The following is a 21,180-nucleotide window of genomic DNA, read 5'->3' on the forward strand; positions in this document are numbered from 1 at the left end:
TACAGATTTTGAATGAATTATATCTTTCGTTTGAGATTGTAAAAGGAGAGTACTTAAAAGTTAGGTTTTTTTTTTTTTAAGAAAAACCAAAATAAACTACCTAGTTCAGTACTCCCCTCGAAAAGGGAACCAGAACATGTCCAGACTTGGATAAGCACAGCAAGGATGTTAGTCCCAACCCATGTCATGCTGGCGTGACCTAAGACTGTCATGTGCCTCTCTTATGTAAATAGAGACGCAGTGCCGTTTGGCTAGTGAAACAGAATCCCAGCTCTGCCGGTGGTGTTTAGTTTAGTTTCTCTCAGCCTTTCTCATTCAGAAGTCATGATTCCAGTGCCTTCCTCATGGTAGTTCTGAGCGTTGAATGACATACTCAACATGAAGTGCTTAGCGAAGCCTGGAACACAGTAAATAATAAATGGTACTATTATAGATGTGCACACATACTCTCCACCTCAGAGGCCCTCATGTAAAATGGACGCTTATATCTAAGATTACCAGGTGGAAGCTACAGAGAAATAGATTGTGGGTGAATGCATGGAAAAACTTTCAAATGGTGATGCCCACAATGCACTGGGTTGCCCTAGGAAGTCTGCTGTTTCTCATCACTAAAGGATGAGTAGCTTTACCTAGTTGGCCACTCAGTAGATGACTACCCTCGTAGGTGATTAGGTCTAGAAAGTACCTTAGAAGATATCTGGGATGATTTGTTTGCAGGTGAAAAAACAGGAGCCGGGATGGTGGGGTCCTTTGTCCAAGGTAACCTGGTTGGAAGTGGTGGACCTGGGACTAGAACCTGGGTCTTCCATCTTAGAGGCCAGTGCTCTTTGCTTTGTATTACATTTCCCTCCAAGGAACTTCGGAAATCCTATTTCCTGATATTCTGTTTTGGCTATTCATACACACATCTGTTCTCTTAAACAAGGTGTTTTTAAACAGTTCAACACGTGTTTTTGAGAGGATTCAGAGTACACACTATGTATTAGCTATCTTTATTGCATAACAAATTATCTCACAACTTAGTAGCTGAAAACAACTAATATTTATCATTTTTGTGGGTCAGGAATCTGGGCTCCTCTTATCTATGTGTCTCTGCTCAAAGTCTCTCATGAGTCTGCAGTTAGGGTGTTGGCCAAGGCTGTGGTCTCATCTCAAGGCTCAAGTGGGGTGGGGACAGGGGAATCCACTTCCAAGCTTACGTGATTATTGGCAGGAGTCCGTTCCTTGCCACCTGCACCTCTGCATAGGGCAGCTCACAGCATGGCAGCTGTCTTCCCTCAGCACGAGTGAGAGGATGAGTACCTGGAGCAGAAGCCACAGTCCTTCTGTAACTTAAAAGTGACCTGCTCTCATCTCTGCCTAATTCTGTTTGCTAGCAGTGACTCACCAGCTATGAAATTACACTCAAGGGACAGAGATTCCACAGGCATGACTGCCAGAGGGGCTCACTGGGGACCACCTTACAGCATGCCTACTACGTACTGGATAGTTGTTATAAATTAAGTGAATAAAATACTTAAATGTTATTGTTCAAGGAGGAAAAAAATCAACCATGAGATATTCTTGATTAAATGACTTAGTTTTTTCCCTTCCCCTCTTCCTTTAATAATAATCCATACTCATCAGTTTTCTTGGTCTCTTCTTTCTTTTTAGGGGAAAAATGCATTTTTCAAGGATCTAACTTCAATTCAGTTATTACCTAGTGGGGAAATGGATCCAAATTTTATTTCTGTACGACAACAGGTAAATTAGTTATCGAGTTTTCTTTCTTGGAAAAATTGTAAAGCAAAAATCTAGCTAACCTTTAAAGGATGACCACTTATAAGGTGTTCTTGAGAGCTAGTTTCCTTTTAAATTATGTGTTCTTTTTTCATAATTAAACAATTTTAATGGAAAGCTACTCTAATTGACAGAAAAGCCAAAAACTGCTTTGAATTAGTTTTAAGATTGGCACCAAAGCTAACATCTGTTGCCAATCTTTTTTTTTTTCCTTCTCCTCCCCAAAACCCCCCAGTACATAGTTGGATATTCTAGTTGCAGTTCCTTCTAGTTGTGGCATGTGGGACACTGCCTCAGCATGGCCTGATGAGCGGTGCTAGGTCCATGCCCAGGATCCGAACCGGCGAAACCCTGGGCCACTGAAGTGGAGTGCACAAACTTAACCACTCAGCCACGGGGCCCGCCCCTGAATTAGATATTTTTTAATAAACATATTAACAAGACGTTGTTGTGTCTCTTCTCCATTTTCAAGTTCTTGCTGAAAGTTGTTAGTGCAGCTGTCCAGGCTCAACATTCAGTTGCAAAGGACAAAGATTCCCCGGAAGAGGCACCGGCCGCTCCTTTCGGGAAAGACCAAGATTGGCCGCTTCTGGCCGTGGATCTGGCCCATCACCTTCAAGTCAGTGAGGATGTCGTTAGAAGGCATTATGTGGGGGAACTCTACAACCACGGAGTGGACCACCTAGGAGAAGAGGTAATCATCACCCCAGGAGTGTCACTGGGCGCGAGGGATGAAATTGATAGCGAGAGTGAAAAATCAGTCAAGTCTCCAGTACAGCTTGTTGCTTTTCCTTTGAATCTCTATGCACAAAAATAGAACAACAGAATATTAAAATATAAAACTAGAGTCAAATTCCTGTTTCTGGTCAATGTTTATAGTAAACTCTGCAGGGTGCCAGGCCTGTTCTGTGCACGGGGTCAGAGCAGTCAACAAAACAGATATGGTTCCTTCCTCACGGACCTGATAGTCTGCTGGTGGGGCAGAAAAGTCTGCTGTTTTCTACTGAGTGATAAATACTGTGAAGAAAATGAACAGGATTGTGTGAATAAACAGGAGCTTTTACAACAGGGTGTCAGAGGTGAGCCCCAAGGAAAAGCAGCAGCCAGCCACTCAGAAAACTGGGGGAACAGTGCACAAGGCAGAAATATCAAGAAGTACCAAGGCCCTGAGGCGAGGACTAGCTTGATGAGATCCTGGCCAGAAGGGCCAGCATGGCTGACCATACAGTTAGCAAGGAGTGAAGAAAGATGAGATGAGGTGGAGAGGCTGGCGGAGGCCAGATCATAGAAGGTCTCCTAGCCCACGGTTATTCAAAGTGCATTCAGAAGCCATTAGAGAGTCTTGAGCAGTCATGATGTGATTTAATATAGTTTCCTTTCTTTGCCAAAAGCTTGGAAATTACTCATGTAGTCATACTGAATTAAAAATCAGGTGGTAAGAGAAAAAGAAATTAAGATGATGGCAGAAATTTGGGTTATAAATGCTGTTTGATTTGGACTTTATTTTGTTTGTATACATGGCATAGCTCAAAAATGCACTAGCATCTCTTTGCTGGCAGCGCCTTCTGTGGAGTCACTGATCTGTGAGCTCTTACAGTCTATTTGTCCATGTGCGTTTCCTCAGGCCATTCTCCAGGTCCAGGACAAAGAGGTCCTGGCCTCTCAGCTGCTGGTGCTGACAGGGCAGAGGCTGGCTTATGCGCTCTTCCACACCCAGACGAAAGAAGGAATGGAGCTGCTTGCCAGCCTCCCACCCACACTCTGTACCTGGCTGAAGGCGATGGTAAGTAGAGTAGAATGAGACAAATCAGAAGGTCAGTGGATGTTTTCTCAAATGTATATTTAATAACAGTTAAGGAGAAAATTTAAATTATATGTTTAATTTACTTAGTTCAGAAGAAAAGCATTTTTTATTGGGAAATAACCATCCTGATAACTCTTAAGTTGGTAACAATTCAACTGTTGTTTACTTGTAGATAACTGATGGGTTCCTTTTGTGTCCCATTTGCAGGACCCCCAGGATCTTCAAAACACAGAAGTGCCAATTGCAACCACAGCTAACCTAGTCCATAAAGTAATTGAGCTTTTACCAGAAAACCACGGGCAGTACAGTCTCGCCTTGCACCTCATTGACGCCGTGGAAGCCATAGCGAGCCCCTCTCTCTGACAGTGCACCTACCGAGCAGTCTAAAACCACGTGACCGCAGTATGAACTCGTGCATGGGTATTTTACATAGCAAGACCTGGAATTTTATCGAGGGAGTATGTCTTTTTTTTTCTTTTGTAAAATAAATAAAAATATATATTACTTTTAAAAAGTGCAGTCCTGGCTAAATCCCACTCCTTTGGTTAATACTAAAGATAAAATATAAACAAATATCAATTACACTATTAATTACTAATACAGATGTTTTACTGTTTATTTCTAATTCAAGCACTGAAGTAGCTTTATTGTTAAACTTTGCTATTTAAAATTGGTTATAATTTACAGATTATGTTCTTATTATAAGATTCTATATTTCATACTCAAAATGTTATTGTTGTAATTAAATTTAAATGTGTTTATGTATAGTCCCCATCGGTAAAATTAGAGAAACATCCCACTCTCCTTTAATCAATGTTGGGAAAATGCTTTGTTATGACGCTTCCCCCATACTGGACGGCCCCCTGGAGTTCTGGATCCCGAAAGGCTCCTTTCCCAGAGGCTACGCTGCTGCCCTCAGAGGACGATGACCCTGCTTATGGAGGAATACTGGCTTTGAGATCATCATATTCACAGGAGGAACACTAAACAGAACCCTTAACCTGTTGTACTTGCCAAAAATGAGAATCTGAGATGCAAGCAACACAGCAAAATTAATTATAACGCAAGTTCACATTTGCTTTTTGCCAAGATTCAAAGTTGTAGCCACATCAGGTAATTGTAAAAATGTATTATCTTGTAAAACTTATGTTTAAAAAAAGGCAAAGATGCTAAAAACTTCAGTCCAACTTTATTTTTCCTACAAGTGTTTGGAGACGTCTGCTGCTGGGATCTGGTGATGTTACCTGTTCTGGGGAGCAGGACAGAAGATGCTTAGTGGCGGTACAGCTTTAGCAAACCTACCTCACGGCTGGATTGAGAGGATAAAACACAGCTAGTTGTGTACCCTACAGTGCCTAGAGCAGTCCCAGTGCCGAAGAACCATTTGTTGATTAAAATCAAATTAACCAAAACTCTGTAAGAAGTGCTTTGAGCTGTACAAATACCAAGTATTTACTGTGGTGTATCTTTGGAATGTAGCCATACAGTGTAATTACTGCTATCTGTCATGGACCACAGTTGTTATTCATGGTAACTCATTGTGATACAGAAGTTTGTGTCTTCATTTCCTTGTAAGAAGCCAGCTCTAGCCATCGCACAAAGTTGAGGAGCATGGCCTTCAGGGATATAAAGAAAAGAGTCTGACAGTTGAGGATATCCCAGCGTAAATTCCTTTTACCTAAAAGATCACATCCCACTAAGAACTTACCTGCCTAAAACTTAAATTATTGTTTAAATTCTTGAAAAATAAAATTTGAAGATGTCTTGAGTGTTTTGGGTGAGGCCTGTAAGTGTGACGGAGGCGCACACTGTGTGCGGTGTGGCCCTGGAGCCAGTCCACCCTCTCAGCCTCTGCGTGGATGTCCGCTGCCCCACCCAGACACTCACGTGATCTCCTGTAACCGTAACTAGCTTGCCTTAGGTCACTTCTTACCTGTCTTTGAAAAGATTAGTTCTTTCTGTGATTTTTCTAAACACTCTGAAAGGAGTTATAAATCTGAAAGTTATAAATCTGAAAGGATTTTGGAGACTGGTCAAAGAAACTTGGAATTATAGGTGTTTTTAAAGATTAAATCCTTACTTTGATTCCATTATCACTTTTGGGGAAGGGGGTACCTAATAAGCATTTTAGATAATAAAACTGGTTAAACTTATTCTGGTAGGACACAATCAAATTTGTGGATTGTTGAGAATATTAATAAGCTGAAACATGGCTCATAGAACCATAACAAATCATTGAGTCTCTAGTTAGAGTTCTAATCCTAGCATCGAATGCAATTTTAAAATTCTATGAATGGTCAGAGTTGTATGGTTAAGAAAAGCAGCTAAATATTTTACTAGTTCATCAAGGGCTTTTAAAGTAAATCTGATAGAAGAAAGGAAAATAAATACCTAAGGATATATTCTGTAACAATGAAGAGCCACAAATCAGGAGTTAGATTCTATGTGGAATGGGTGGTTTCTGTAGCACCACCGTAGTGCAGTGGGAGCCAGCAACCAGGAGTGTTTGCCTAGATACACCCCACCCCACCCACCTTTCCTCATGAACATTCAGTAGGCATTCTGCACCTTGTGAAATCCCATTATAATAAGAATGCTGAAGGAAACCAGCAGTGTTCACATAATCCTAACGTCCGCGTCACAGGTTGGGTGTGGATGCAGAAGTAGGAGAGCCAGGATAAACGTGGGTGAAGAGGCATACAGCACCAGGCTTCTGAGTGCCTCACACTTTTGCAAAAAGGAAAATAAGAAATGGAGTGAGTTTCACTTTCGTTATAAAAATTCATCTAAGGTCAAAGTAAACAGTTATATTTAAATTGCTTTCTTTCTTTAAAAAATATGATTAATTGTGATTTAAAAATCACAGAAAACCCAGATTTAATAACACTAAGCTTTCCTGGAATACAGTGTTCACTTAGCAGTTGCTGTGGTTCCTTTCATTTGTAAGAGACAAATATTTTCAAGCACGTGGGAGCAACGGTGAAAGCCCTCTCGCATCCTGCTAGGAGTAGGTCTGGGGGCTTCTGCAAGTTAGATTTCTGCGGAATAGGATTAGCTATCCCTAGAAAGATTTTAACCCAATACTGAAGTGTTTATAAAATGCTCTATTATCTACTGTAATGTACTGTAAGTAATGAAAGTCTGTAGATACTGCTGTTTTCTGTGTCTGTTCATGGTTGTGAACTTATATATATTAGTGAAATAAATTTTAAGCTTTCATATTGTTTCCTTAACATTCATAAATCTAAGTATTAAGATTTCTTTACCTCTTGTACAAGAATAAATTTGATTATATTTTTCTTTCTAATGCAGCCCAAAAAACTAGTTATCCTGAAAAGGCTGATGTTCGCTAGTAAGGCAGAATGAAATTACTCTTTTCGTCCCTTAAGGGAAACACCCCTCTGTCATTCCCTTCAAAATCACATTTTTTTTACTTGATAGTCACAGCTTGTACACCACTATCACTCAGTAATTTTCCAGAATGCCTTTATTTTTAGACATTATAGAACTTAAATACTAAATCAAAAAGATTTATAAAATATAAAACATTTTCTGCTCAGCCACATTTGAAGGCAAGCGTCTTCAGTTTTTATGCTCTGAATTGAGTCCATTACGGATATATCGCTATCCATCTGCACGTATATATTTTTCCACGTGTAGATATACACATTATTTTTTATCTAGTTACAGGAAAAACTTGTAATTCTGACTTTGACCCTCATCTTCCACCATTTACTCTTCCACTCATGACCCACATCTTGGTTTCTCTCCAACACTGTAAACACTGCATCTCGACTCCCAGTCAGCACGGTCAGGGGAGCTCATGCTCAGAGCGCAGTCGACACCTGAGTGAGGGACTACTTTCCACGGACAACTTCTGCGCATCGGGGACAGAGCGTATCTGAAGACTCAGCTGTATACTTCCAACAACGAGGGCATTTCTCTTTGGTAGTTGGCATGACAATCACTTTATATGAAGACTCTTCTCGAATATCACCACCTGTGAAGGAAAAATCCATGGAGAGTATCTGAGAGGCCATCCGCCTTGGTGCACTCTTTCTCTCTTAACTGGTCTTGCAGATGCTCCTTTCTTAAGGCTTTTCCCTTCCTGCCTCAGTAAAGCTAGTCAGCTGCTGTTTGACATGCCACGAGCCATAAACAGCCAAGACAATGGAGTCACACAAACGGACAACTGAAGAGAGCTGAGGAATCTGAGACCCTGGTAGATGAACTGACCTTTTGCCAAGTCCCTGAGTTCTGTATGTTCTCAGAGCAGAGCAAGCCTTCTGGCTCTTAATCCAAGTAGAGTTCTGATAAATTACATCGCCTCTCCAGCTACATACTTCAGAAGTTTTAAAAGAGCCAAATGATAGAGACACCTGCACTGTCCCCACTTAAAACTTCTTGGTTTGAACAAAAGGAAACAAAAACTTCTCCACTATTAATATTCTTAGACTAATAACATAGTGAAGAAAGTAAAGTATTTTCTAATCACTGCACAAAAAATGTACATTAACACTCTGAAAAGCAAGTTAAAGCAGAATCTTTACTACGTGGTCAATGCTGCCAGGCCTCAAATTTAAACGGTGCCCATAAATGAGCCTCTGCCTCCTGCTGGCACCTAAATGCAGCCCTGAAAACCACAGGCAGCAGCGCTTTTCCCAAACTGTCTACGTGGTGTTCTCTGTTTATGTTACGCTACCTCCATGTCCACCAATGAAATGAATTAGGTTGACAAAAATCCCCTATCGAACAAGAACCTACAGGACGCTTGCCTAGAGATACCACTGTGGGAATGAGTTCAATAAAACTTCCTTAACTCCTCATTAAAAATGGCTAAATAATACTCTAATCTGGGGTGTGCATAAAAGAAAATGTAGAATCAATGCTGGGGGAGGGCGGTGGGCAGCGCAGTGCTAGGCACTGAGTATCCAAGGAGAGGGGCACTGACTTCACACAGTGACAATGACTTCTTCGCCGGCAGGAAGGAAACTCTGCCTCCTCTCTCCCTTACCCCGTGGGCCCTCCATCATCGGGTAGGACCCTTTTGTCCACGCTGTTTCCATAGGAAGATGTATTCCAAGTGCACATCTGCCTTTAGACTACATGGGAACCACTGGGAAGCTGGAGACGACCTACAATTGTCGGTCAGTCCTCCAGATATCACTTGTCACTCTCGCCTCCTCACCTTCTAAATTGATTAGGAATGTCCCTTGAAGCTCAATGACATCTCCGGCTATCGTGCGTGGTTCCTGAGAGAGTAAAGTTGTCTCGGAGGCCATCATTAATTCGTTCAACTGAGAGGTGCTGGAAGTCTCCTCGGCTTGCAGCATCTGGAAGGAAGCAGGTAGAAGTTCCCGTCTAAATTTTTACCATAAATTGAGGTTATAAAAACAGACAAATTCTTGTGTTTAGTGAGGAACCCTTGGTACCATTACTGTAGCCTGAGCTAATACTATCAAATACATCAATTCTTACTAGTATGAAAGGTTTTAACTAAAAACTTCCAATCAATAGTATGTTTTGGGAATATAGTCTATGTCAGGCATTTCACTTTGCTAGATACTAAATGTCCATTATTTCTAATTGTCAGAAACCACCTACACGGTTATTTTCCCCATTTTACAAATAAAGAAACAGGCTCCGAGAGGTTGACCTGCCCAAGTTTCTCAGCCAAGAAGCGGAGGAGCTACAATTCCAGCCCAGCTCTGTCAGGTCAAAGCCCACACTTTTCTTCCTGTATCATGCTTCCTACGTTAGGAGAGCGGTTAAGATATGATCTAAAAAAGGACCTGCTTCTAGCAATGTAGATCAATGGTGGCAATCTGAATAATGCACAGAACTCCTGAAGTACACTGAATTCAGACATCTGATAAGCACTTTTAAATTTTTAATTGTAATTTTGGTCTTCAAAATGAGTTTGTGAGCTAGGAGACATTCCTTAAAAAAAAAATACACTCACATTTTTGAAAATCCCAAAGTATTTTTCCCAACATAAATGATCCAAACAAAGTGTATTTTTTTTTCAGCTTATTACTCAGAACTAATGAAGTCAAAGGGAACATGACAGGTGGGGGAAAAGCCCAGGACTGGCTGCGTGGCCTTGGCTGGGTCACAGCTTCAAAGGTCCTCGGGTTCCTGGCTCAAAATGAAAGACTCAGAGCTTCCCAACGTGTAAACTGTAAAATGTAAATAGCTTATCGAAACTCTGTTACCTGATTGACAATCTCATACCTACTAGCTTCAACTCTTGATCAATTTAACTACATTATTAAAAATTTTAACTGAGCTTACCAACCAAATGAGATGGTCATTTTTAAAAAAAACTATGATGCTGGTAAACTTTTTAAATATATTCCTTGCCAATTCTCTTCTTAAGCATTAAAATAGAGAAAAATCTCAAGTCAATATGTTAAGCTCTAAGCCAATCCAGCCAACCAACCCATAAGAATCTCAAGAAGAAAATTTGGACAGCCCTTTGAGACATAAAAATAGGACGAATGCTTTGAAATCACATGATAATTTGCTAGAGCAAATAAATTTTCTCCAGATCTCGTGACAAAAAAATGGAAATCTTTTTTTGGATTTGTTTCGAATCTGGTCCAGATGGACAAAATTTTCAGAAAACCAGACCCGTAACAAAAAACTTCCAATTTTTGTGTATTCTAATACTACTGCCATAAATTTATGTCACCTGTCATCTAAACAGCCCTGAGCGCTTGCATTTCAAACAGAATTTTATTAACCTTCCTTGTCCCAACTTACAAAGTAGTCAGCAAGAACGCACATGTTTTTAAGGGAAAGGAAGCACAGAGAAGTAGGAAACAGTGACAATGTCAGGAATAGAAGATAGAAATCCTAGTTTCTAAATTTTAAAAAAAATCTTATTTATACAAAGATTTTTAAAAAAGCAATTTTCAGCTGAAGCTGTATGATACTAACACCATTTCAAAAGGTACAAATTGCTCCTTACCTCTATTATCTCAAAGAGCAGCCCAGGCTCTATCACAATGGTGACCTTGTACTCAGCTGCATTCTTGCCAGGAATGCTTCCAAGAAATGAATCCCTCATGGCACACGCACTCTCCATCGCTTCCTCCAATCCAGGCTTCTTCCAGATGGAACTTGTATTAATCCAGCCAGTACGGAAAACACTCTTGGGTTCTTAAAAAAAAAAAAAATAATAATTTACATATATTCTCAACTGTGTATAAAGCTGTAACCATTAATTTTTTTTTTGGGGGGGGGGGCGGAAGATTCGCCCGGAGCTAACATCTGTTGCCAATCTTCCTCTCTTTTTTCCTCCCCAAAGCCCCAGTCCCTAGTTGTATATTCTACCTGTAAGTCCTTCTAGTTCTTTTATGTGAGCTGCTGCCACAGCATGGCTACTGACAGACAAGTGGTGTTGGTTCCAAGACCGGGAACCAAACCTGGGCTGCTGAAGCAGCCGTGCCAAACTTTAACCTCTAGGCCTTCAGGGCTTTCCTTTCATGGGAAATAAGAATTGCTATTTATGGCAATCATGTGACAAAATATTACGAAGCCATCCTTAAATGCTTACCAAACATTTATATCAACATTTGGAAATAACTGTTACATTTAAACAAAGGATAAAAACAATACAGTAAGATCTCAAAGAAAAAAAGAATGCCTAGAAGAAAATAAAATAGAAATATCCCAATATTAACAGTAGTTGTCCTTGGGTAGTAAGATTATGAGTGACTTTCCCTCCTCTTTCTTGTCAACTTCTACATTTCTCATTTTCTACAAGCCTAAGAGAAAAAACTATTCTAAAAAATAGTCACTAAAAGGCACTACACTTTGTTTTAATAAGACCTAAAACCTATTTCTAACATTCATAAAGGTATTTAAGAAAAAGTGATTTCTCAATATTGTCAAACTGCTCATACATTTCAGAAAGCACTTCAAGGTGGCCTGAAGGCCATTATGAGATTCATCCTACCCCTCTACACGCAGGTGCAGAGACTACCAATGGCCAAGACACATCAAGCCACAAAGCGTTCACCGTAGATGAGTGAGTGCTCCTTATAAGAAGTAGACACAAATAGAGGTTGCACCCTCAACAGGGATCTTTCTCGTTTCAGGAACAAGCCAAGTATTCCTTACCTTTGCTATAAGGTATGTGCTGGAACACCTCTTCAGCCAAGTGAGGAAGAATGGGAGCGAAGGAACGAACCATTACATCCAAAATTTGCGCTAACGCAGTCTGGCAAGAGCGTCGTTTGGGATCTTCTGCATTTTCACAATAAAGCCTGAACAAGAACAACTTATTCAGCAGGTGACACCCTTTATATATTATGACTGCCACGACAGGGCCTGTCTCAGTTTGAGTTTATTCTTACAGCGGTTAATTCCACGACTAATCATGTTCTAATTAAAGAAGAAAACATTCTATCAAACCATTATTTTGCTAACATCCTCTACTCTACTTCCCTCCTCCCAGGTGTGCCCACCTCCACAAAAAACTCTCAGTAGCTTTGTCCAATTCAATTTTTCAGACAGATAACAGATTGAGTCTAGACTACAGTACTGTGTTAAAGGACAACTAGTAAGTCAGTTGACGGTATTTAAAGTGTGCCTCCTACCCCTGCAATGCCATCTGTGTGTTAAGGGAGGGACCGAGAGTTACAATCCCTATGAGAGAGGTCCCTGAGGTGCTGGCGGGCTGGGCTGACACCTCACACTGGCCTGGTTACTATAAAGACGAACGATGACCCGCACACAGGAGCGATAAATGAAGACCTAGCATCAAGGCTTCTCAAATGCTACTGACAGGACGCAGCGTCTTTATGTCCATCATTGCCTGTATAGTTCCCTCTCCCCCTCGAGCTGTGCAAACGCCTGAGAAGGAGTACTGTGCTCATTACCTCATATTAGCAGCTATTACTTAGTGAGCACTTACTTTATCAAACACAGCATGAAACACCTAACTTCTCTCCTTTCATTCTCGTAACCACATTATGAGACAGGTATTATCGTCACCATTTTACAGACAAAGAAATTGCAATTATAGGATAAGTTACTCAAAATCACAAAGCTAGTGAGTGGCAGGGCAAAAGTTCATAGTCAGACTTGACTCTAGAACCCAACTTGTTAATAACACACAGCGCTGTCCACCTTGCTCACGACTGTCCGCCCAACGTTTGCCAAGCACAGTAGCCGCCCAAGAAATAGTTGCTGTGTATTTTAATATTCAGTCATACATACCTATCCTTGATTATGCTGAAATAAAAATTAGACAGTTCTCTGGTATAAAATGCTTGTAACAGCCGAATAACTTTTCCAAAATCATATTGTTTATATGAATCGGTAATCTAGGGAACAAAGCAAGATAAATTTGGAAGCCAGGATAAGCAAATGCAAATACAAGTCATCATAAGCAAAATATTTCTCTTTTCAAAATATGTTTCAAAGGAATACAAACACAAAACAGGTGACAAGCAAGAGCTCTGAAGATCGTCCAAACATGATTTCTGGATATAAAATTCAACTCCCCTCAGAAAATACTGAACATTCTAATCTCAAAACCACAAAAGAACGCTCATCAGAGGCAAAGATCAGGTTTTCAATGATGAAACCACACCATTTTAAAACAGCAGAGTGTAGGTTCCCCATGTTCCTTCATTTATGCCTGAAAAGTAAAACTGGGTGAAAATCTGCGTGTATGCCTCGGACTTCAGGGCACATGGAAACAACCACGTCTGCAATGTTTGACTGACACTTAGGAATAGTCATTTCAGCTAGTTCTATACTTTGAAGTTACAACTGCAGATAAATAAAGTGCATCTGCCTTATTCCTTCCTGCTGGAGAAATACACAGAGCTGATCTTGAGAGAAAAATGTGGTCTGAGGGGAAGCTGGGGCCTACTGTTTCCACCAGGTACTTCCCTGGGCTTTTGAGAAACTAGGAAAGAAATCCTAAGACCGGAGGTCAACCTAGGAACATGTGGAATTTATCAAGTATGACTCTTCTCAGAGCGATAGTTAGTGTTTCCACCCAGGCTTGTTCCACTCACATGCAACTCAGATTTCAACATACAACAGTGCTGATCCCTCTACTGCCCAAAAGCTTATTGCTTCTCACTTACCTTGTTCGCTAAATCCTGCAGTAAGTGCAGCATGTACTGGTCTACGACACACATATTGTCAACAGGGATGGAATCTGTTTCCGGGTTGAAACCAGTCACGTTTCCCAAAAGAAAGCGGAGTGTATTCCGAAGCTATTGAGAAAAAATATGCACTCAAAACCAATATATGAGGCCTTCAATTCTTATTGTAAAGTTATTTTATTTCTCTGTAATTGAGTTTTATTCAGCTCATGTTACTTTCTTAATGGGATCTTTTTTGGGTAACATTCCTAAATAACACTACAAATGCAAAAAAACAAATAGCCCAGTTATTTATACTGGACTTTACACATAAAGACTGAATTTTCTTTATATTTCTTTATCATCTTAGGGCAAATCACCTTTCAGTGGCCCAGTTTGTTCATCTATGTAGGTAGGAAAATTATTTTCACCTGCTTCTCAGGCAAAAATAAAGATAAATGAAATAAACGTGAAAGATCATTGAACACATAAAAAGTTTATAATTAGTACAATTTCACATTATATTATGCTATGTATAGTAGTAAAATATAAAAAGACAGTATATAAAATTATTAGCATTATTAATATTTTTAAACAAATAAACACAGGATATTTTATTTAATTTTTTAAAACATTTTTTTCTTCTTCTTCTTCTCCCCAAACCCCCCCCGGGACATAGTTGTATATTCTAGTTGCAGGTCCTTCTGGTTGTGCTTTGTGGGATGCTGTCTCAGCAAGACCTGATGAGCAGTGCCATGTCCGCGCCCAGGATCCGAACCTGCGAAACCCTGGGCCGCCAAAGTGGAGCGCATGAACTTAACCACTCAGCCACGGGGCTGGCCCAACACAGGATATTTTAAAGGCTCATAACATGTGGAGAACTCATTTTCATTCAGTTTTGCAGTGTCAAACAAAGTGTGCCCCATTGTTTAAAACAATGATTTAGTAAATTTTCATTCAGAAACAGGAAGAATGATGACTCTGACCTTGCTAATATCATCCCTGGCAGCATTAAGTACAGACGGACCAATTGTCACTTCCGTGAAGACGTTGGACTCAGCCACCCACCAACGAAGGACATCAGCACCATAGGGAGGCTCTTTGCTTTGATCCTTTTCATTGAGGAAAAAAAAATATCAACATATAAACGGCTTTCGATTCCAATCAGATGAACAAATATTTTAGATAAGTTTCCTATTCAGAAATGTTTGAGCACATTATCAGCATAAAATGTACCTGTACTGTAAGGAAATAAGGGCTAACCACCTCAGAAATCAAGTTGCATCTAGAAAACACCACCACTGGAACAGAGGAGGAGAGTCTGCTCTGCAGTTCGGTTCAGCGCGTGGAGGCCAACACCTGACCTCTCCCTGTCATGTCTGCACACATGCATCTCTTACAGCGGGTGGTGAGAGACAGCGGCACCCTGGGGTCTCTGTGATGCGGGAGGGGTAACGAGAGGGGCTGCTTTTCCCTTTCAATTCCCTGGAAACTGTGCACAGAGCAATGACTACTGGCACTAAAAAGCTAAAGGAGTAAAAGACAAGTGGTTTCTTTTCTGAAAGTAACTCCAAAATAAACCAAATTATCAGCAGCAGAGAACTGATGTTCATTAATGACTGCCTTGAAGTGTACAATTTCCAAGAATATAATAATGAAACATGCATTTAGAAATTGCAATGTCATTGTTCTTATATCATCTCCATTTAACTGTAAAATTACAGTTTACAAATTTTAAAAGCTCTGACAACTAAAAAAGGGATAGCATGGTTCAGGACCTAACCAGAGATTCAGACCTGAAATGAGTCAAAAGAGCCACAATCCCAGCCCTATCTTTTCACTGAAATCATGTATTATCTAAGAGTCTAGATTTAAAACATGGTAAGGCATCCACTATTAGTATAAAAAATAGTTTTGTTTCATTTTTTTACATTGAGGTAACTACCATTAAGGGTTTTGATGGCCAACATAAGAACCTTAAAACAAACATAAAATGAATTTTTAGAGAAGCACCTACTTGTCCTCCATTGATGACAACATCAGGATCAATGACATTCCCAAGAGACTTGGACATCTTTTCTCCCTTCTCTCCAAGGGTAAAACCATGAACGACCACTGTCCTAAGAAGAAAAATCAGCTGTTATAAGAATACTATAACACAATTTTAGTGATCTTTTGAAGATGACTTATAGCTTAAAGAGAGTATCTTAGTTTGACACAAAAGTAAGATTTTTCTTGACAGAGTATGTATGAAAGTTTTTCTTGAAAGTCTAATTCTCTAAGATCTCTACTTACACACAGAAAAATCTTAGACATTTACATTCACTAAACAAATATTTCTGGGAGCATCTATTATGTACTCATTTAATGATTAAAACTAAGCAGGAAAAAGTATGTCTTAAAAAGAACAGATTATCACCTCAAAATTATCTTCAAAAGGACCATTTGAGAGAAATAACATCTGATGTTCTACTAGCTTTTAAAAACAGGTTATACAAAAAAACATCAACACATAAATTATTCTCGGGTGGGTTTTCATTATAAAGATAGCAAGAATCTTAGGCTATATCAGAATCTTTCTGATTACAACTCTACACATTCGACTAAGGAAAAGGAAATACCTGTGACTAAATAAGAATCCCTAATTTAACAAAATTCACGAAAGGAATGTTTCAGTTCATTAGCCACTTGTGGATATTGCAAATAATGAGGATATCTGAGCGCAGGCTGTCTTCAGTCAAGCTGGTTACGCTGCCTCCATTGCCCTGTGTCAAGCCTTCCCATATTTCAAGATCTAGCTCTCACTACTCCCCACTACTCCAGTCAACACGTACTCTCTCTCTCCTAGGAATTACGATCTGTATCAGCAGGACAACACTTCTCCACACTGTTGTCTCTTTTTGTTTTTACTTCAAACTCTTATTTCCCTCATAAGACTGGAGAGTGTAAGCTAATTAAGGGTGGTGTTTTATCTATATATTACTGTATATATTACTCAGCACAGTGCTTCACACATTGGCAATACGCTGCAGAAGTACTCAGAGTGTGCTGACTTCTTGATCTCAGCTGCAATACTTACTTAAAAGGGGCTTTCTTCCTTGCTGCCACGCTTGTTAATAAGGAAGACTGAAACCAACCCCCAAGTTGGTCTTTTCCTTCCAAGTACAAATCTGCTCTTTGATCAGTACCTCAAAAGTAAACAGAAAAAACAGAAATTCAAGATAATTAAAATAGGAAAATGACTATGAATCAAAGTGTTAAAAGTAACCATGTTATTTATTTCTGTGTCATGCTATACCCAATGGCTAGATTGCATTCACTTGAGCTGCTATCCTCACTGCCAATTTATTAATCAAAATAAAGAAAATAAGGTAAAGAAAATAAACCTTAGAGTGTGATCTCCCAAACCACCAGTAACTAAAACACTTTCTAAATTAGGGACCGACTCATAATAATTACCAATATCAGTATTTTCCAGTTAAGTCTTTTAAGAAAATAAACTACTGATTTTATTAATTCAACAAATACTTACTGAGCACCTAAAAGCTTTATATGTTAATTCACTTAATTCTCAGAGTAACTCTATGAGGTAGAACTTATTATCATCCCCATTTTAAAGAGGAGGAAAGTGAGACCCTAGAGGTCTTATAACTTGCCCAAGGTTATGCAGACAGTAAGCAGCAGAGATGGATTCTGAATCTTGACAATTTTGGCACCTGAGTGCATGTGCTTAACAAAGAAATTAAACAAATCAGGAAAAAAGAATGTCTTATAAAGGGCAAATTATTAACTTCTAATTTGACAATGACCAGTCAAAATATGGGCAAATTATAAAAAAGCCATATGAGCCAGAGGCTGACGCAGGAGGTTAGGGAGGCAGATGAATGGCAGAGCACAGAAGATTTTTATGGCAGTGAAAATACTCTGTATGATACTATAATTAATGATGGATACAAGTTATTATACATTTCTCCAAACCCACAGAATGCACAACACCAAGAGTGAACCCTAATGTAAACTATGGACTCCGGGTGACTATATGTGTCAATCAATATAGGTTCCTCAATTATAACAAATGTACCACTCAGGTGGGGGATGCTGATGATGGGGGAAGCTATGCATGCGTGGGGGCCCGGGGTACAGGGAAATCTCTGTACCTTCCTCTTAATTTTGCTGTGAACCTAAAACTGCTCTAAAAAATAGCGTTAAGAAAAAAAACATATGGCAAAAGAAAAAAATGCCATAGGAATAATTTAGTCTCACATTCATTAGGACACACACGTAAGCAGCCTTGAGAGCTACTTCAGCATTCAACAGTTAACAACAGTTAATTCAAGAGCTAATAATCTGACATATGGGACCATTTGGCAAACATCATAAGTAACAATCACTTCAATCAAGAATCATCAAGGGTGCTTAACTACTAGGTCAAAATTTGGCGAGAAAACAGAGTATTTTCACAGTTTCGAAGTATCTCCCTACAAGATACTTATTAGTAACAATTACTACAGGGGGGTGGGGGTGAGAAGTAACTGTACAATAGAGAAAATGGGCAGACACCACCTTACCCAAGTGATAAAAGTTAAATATCACCAGTAACAGACATCATGTGACTTCTGATAAGACATACTGAAAAGGATGAAATACCATTTCTATGATATTCCCGCCAATAATGCATAATAAAAATCTAATCATGAGAACACATCACACAAACCCAAAATGAAGGACCATCTACAAAATAATCTGTACATTCATGAATGTCAAGGTCATGAAAGACAAAATGAGGAGACTCAAAAAGACATGACAACTAAATGTGGCATGTGATCCCAGATTAGATTTAAGACCCGTTTTATTTTTTTCCTTTTCCCATAAAGGACATTACTGTAAAATTTGTGAGTGAAATTTGAACAAGATCTACAGATAAGTAACAGGATGAAATCAGTGTTAATTTCCTGATTTTGATATTCACATTGGTTACATAAAAGATCTCCATGTTTTTAGGAAATATATACTGAAATATTTAGGGATAAAAGAGTATCAAGTCTGCAACTTATCCTTAAATGGTACAGAAAAAAGTTTATCTATTTATATATAAATATACGGAAAAAATACATAAGACAAACGTGCTAAAATGTCAACCTTGGAAAATCTAGATGAAGGGTATGTGGTACTTCTTTATACTGCCTTTGTGACTTTCCAAAATAAAATGGTTTAAAACAAAACGAAACAAAACATGAGGTCTTTGGGAAAGATTATTCTCACATTTTAAACCTAAACTCACAACTCTAGGAAGCCCTTATAATCCTTTTTACTTTTAAAATAATGATTTGTCTTTATGCCCTAATATTGAGTATTTAGTGTTGTAATCCTTAAGTGACAAAGAGTACCTGGGCTGAGGTGAGAAGATAAAATTTAAATAATTGGATTAAACCAGTTCAATTCCACCAACATTACTGAGAACTATTACTAACAGGCACTGTGCTTGACACTGGGGGGAAAAGGTGAAGAAAGCTGGTAACTGCCCTCTTGGAGCTGAAACTAGTGTGGCTGGTTTTATGTTAAATAAGAAATAACTGTGAGAGTGATGTCAGCATCATGGCAGAGTGAGCTCTTCCCACAGTCTCTCCCCTCTAAGATACAATAAAAAGGACATTCATAAACCAACAGGGGACAGTCACACAACAAAAGACATGTCTGAGAGTTCTACACAGCCATACGTCTGAAGGTGGGGGTGCTGGATCCAACAGCAGGCAGTGGAAGGGAGTAAGTAGATCTCCTCCCCCTCCCCAAGCGGGAGCAACCTAAGCACAGGACCTTGCGCAGTGGCTGGCATGCAACTCTGAGAGGAGAAGGGGGAAAAGGCAGCCTTCTGTGGGAACGCTTTCACTCTCAGAGTTCCCTCCCAGCCCACTGGAAAGCTCAACACCAAGGTGGCTAAGCAACCACAGGGGCATCCTCACCAAGCCGAGCAGCCCAGGCAGGCAGCCAGTGAGTACAGAGCTGGAGCGCAGGTGGGAAACAAGGCATCCACTCCTCCCCATCACGCCTGGTGCATCAGCTCGGCCAGGACAGGGGATCCCCACCAAAGCCCCTGTGCCTACGTGTGTAAAGCAGCTGCGGCCAGAGGCACAGAGTCCTGTTGGCACAGCTTCCAATGGGCAGGCACCACTGCCAGGGGTCATGGTGGGTTCAGAAACACAGATCCTGCCTACCCGAAGTAGCGGCAGGTGGAATCTGTGACCAGATACTATCATTATACAATGGCAAAAGTCCACCCCATGAGATAGCATGAAAAAGTATATTGACACTCCAGACGAGAAGGAAAAGTACAAGTACCCAGAAATCAATCCTAAAGTCACAGAAATTTACAATATAAATGACAGAGAATTCAAAATAGTTACCATAAAGAAATCCAACAAGTTACCAAAAAACTCAGAAAAACAGTTCAGTGAATTCAGGAATAAAATTAATGAGCAAAAGGAACTCTTCACAAAAGAGATTGAAACTATAACAAAAAACCAAACAGAAATGTTGAAGACAAAAGGAACTCTTCACAAAAGAGATTGAAACTATAACAAAAAAAAACAAACAGAAATGTTGGAGAGAAGAACACAACAAATGAGATAAAAAAAAAATGTCTATAATCCTTAAAAAACAGAGCTGATATTATGGAGGACGGAAGTAGTAATTTAGAACACAAAAATAAACAGATGTGTCAGGCGCAGGAAGAGAGAGAACTAAGACTAAAGAGAAATGAACAAAGAAATTCTCTGAGAAATACACAACTCAATTAGTAAATGCAACATAAGGACTCTAAGTATTCCAGAGGGAGAAGTGAGGAAGAAAGGAATTGAGAGCTTGTTAGAAAAATAATAACTGAAAACTTCCCAAATCTGGGGAAGAAGCTGGAATTACATTTAAATGAAGGTAATAGAACTCCTAATTACATCAGCGTAAAGAGACCTTCTCCAAGGCATGTATTAGTAAACCTCGCAAAAGTCAATGACAAAGAAAAAACATTAAGGGCAGCAAGGCAGAAGAGAATAATCTACAAAGGAACCCCTAAAAGGATGTCAGCAGATTTCTTGGCAGAAACCTTACAGGCTAGGAGAAAGTGGAAAGACATATTCAAAATTCTGAAGATAAAAACCTTCAATCAAGAATACTCTATCCTGAGGTGGGGGGAGCAACATGGCGGGGTGAGCTGACCCGGGACTCTCTCCCCTCCAAACTACAACAAAGGATTGGGAAAAAAACTGAATTTCAGCTAATAAACCTAATGCCAGGACGTCAGAGATCTACAGTACCAAAAAGATGGTGGAGACCCTGCAGCAGGCCTCAGAGGAGCTGGAACGGGGTAGGAGAGAACTTCGCTCCCTCCCCTGGAGACTGGGATCGCTGTCGGGGGTGCTGGAAGGAGCAGGAGAGGGGTAGCGCTACCGGGGGATCGTCCAGGACTCCCACCACCGGTACAGTGGAAACCCGCTG

At 39.8% G+C, this 21,180-nt stretch overlaps 2 protein-coding genes across 2 annotated transcripts in view; one reads left to right on the forward strand and one right to left on the reverse strand.

The window, feature by feature from the left end:
* The window catches only part of RAB3GAP2 (RAB3 GTPase activating non-catalytic protein subunit 2), a 100,446-nt gene extending 93,644 nt beyond the window's left edge, over positions 1 to 6,802 (forward strand). Inside the window, exons 32-35 of the mRNA XM_014838706.3 lie at positions 1,654 to 1,743; positions 2,252 to 2,473; positions 3,404 to 3,562; positions 3,791 to 6,802. Of these exons, the coding sequence (XP_014694192.2) occupies positions 1,654 to 1,743; positions 2,252 to 2,473; positions 3,404 to 3,562; positions 3,791 to 3,946 (627 nt within the window). The 3' untranslated portion in view covers positions 3,947 to 6,802. The remainder of the gene's footprint in view (positions 1 to 1,653; positions 1,744 to 2,251; positions 2,474 to 3,403; positions 3,563 to 3,790) is intronic.
* A 250-nt stretch (positions 6,803 to 7,052) lies between these two features.
* Positions 7,053 to 21,180, reverse strand: part of IARS2 (isoleucyl-tRNA synthetase 2, mitochondrial) — a 65,644-nt gene continuing 51,516 nt past the window's right edge. Inside the window, exons 15-23 of the mRNA XM_014838707.3 lie at positions 16,772 to 16,880; positions 15,710 to 15,812; positions 14,679 to 14,804; positions 13,693 to 13,824; positions 12,812 to 12,918; positions 11,711 to 11,856; positions 10,557 to 10,747; positions 8,772 to 8,916; positions 7,053 to 7,583 (exon numbers count right to left, since the gene is read on the reverse strand). Coding sequence (XP_014694193.3) covers positions 7,441 to 7,583; positions 8,772 to 8,916; positions 10,557 to 10,747; positions 11,711 to 11,856; positions 12,812 to 12,918; positions 13,693 to 13,824; positions 14,679 to 14,804; positions 15,710 to 15,812; positions 16,772 to 16,880 — 1,202 coding nt within the window. The 3' untranslated portion in view covers positions 7,053 to 7,440. The remainder of the gene's footprint in view (positions 7,584 to 8,771; positions 8,917 to 10,556; positions 10,748 to 11,710; positions 11,857 to 12,811; positions 12,919 to 13,692; positions 13,825 to 14,678; positions 14,805 to 15,709; positions 15,813 to 16,771; positions 16,881 to 21,180) is intronic.

Source organism: Equus asinus, chromosome 30 (genome assembly GCF_041296235.1).
Source record: "Equus asinus isolate D_3611 breed Donkey chromosome 30, EquAss-T2T_v2, whole genome shotgun sequence".
Lineage (NCBI taxonomy): Eukaryota > Metazoa > Chordata > Mammalia > Perissodactyla > Equidae > Equus > Equus asinus.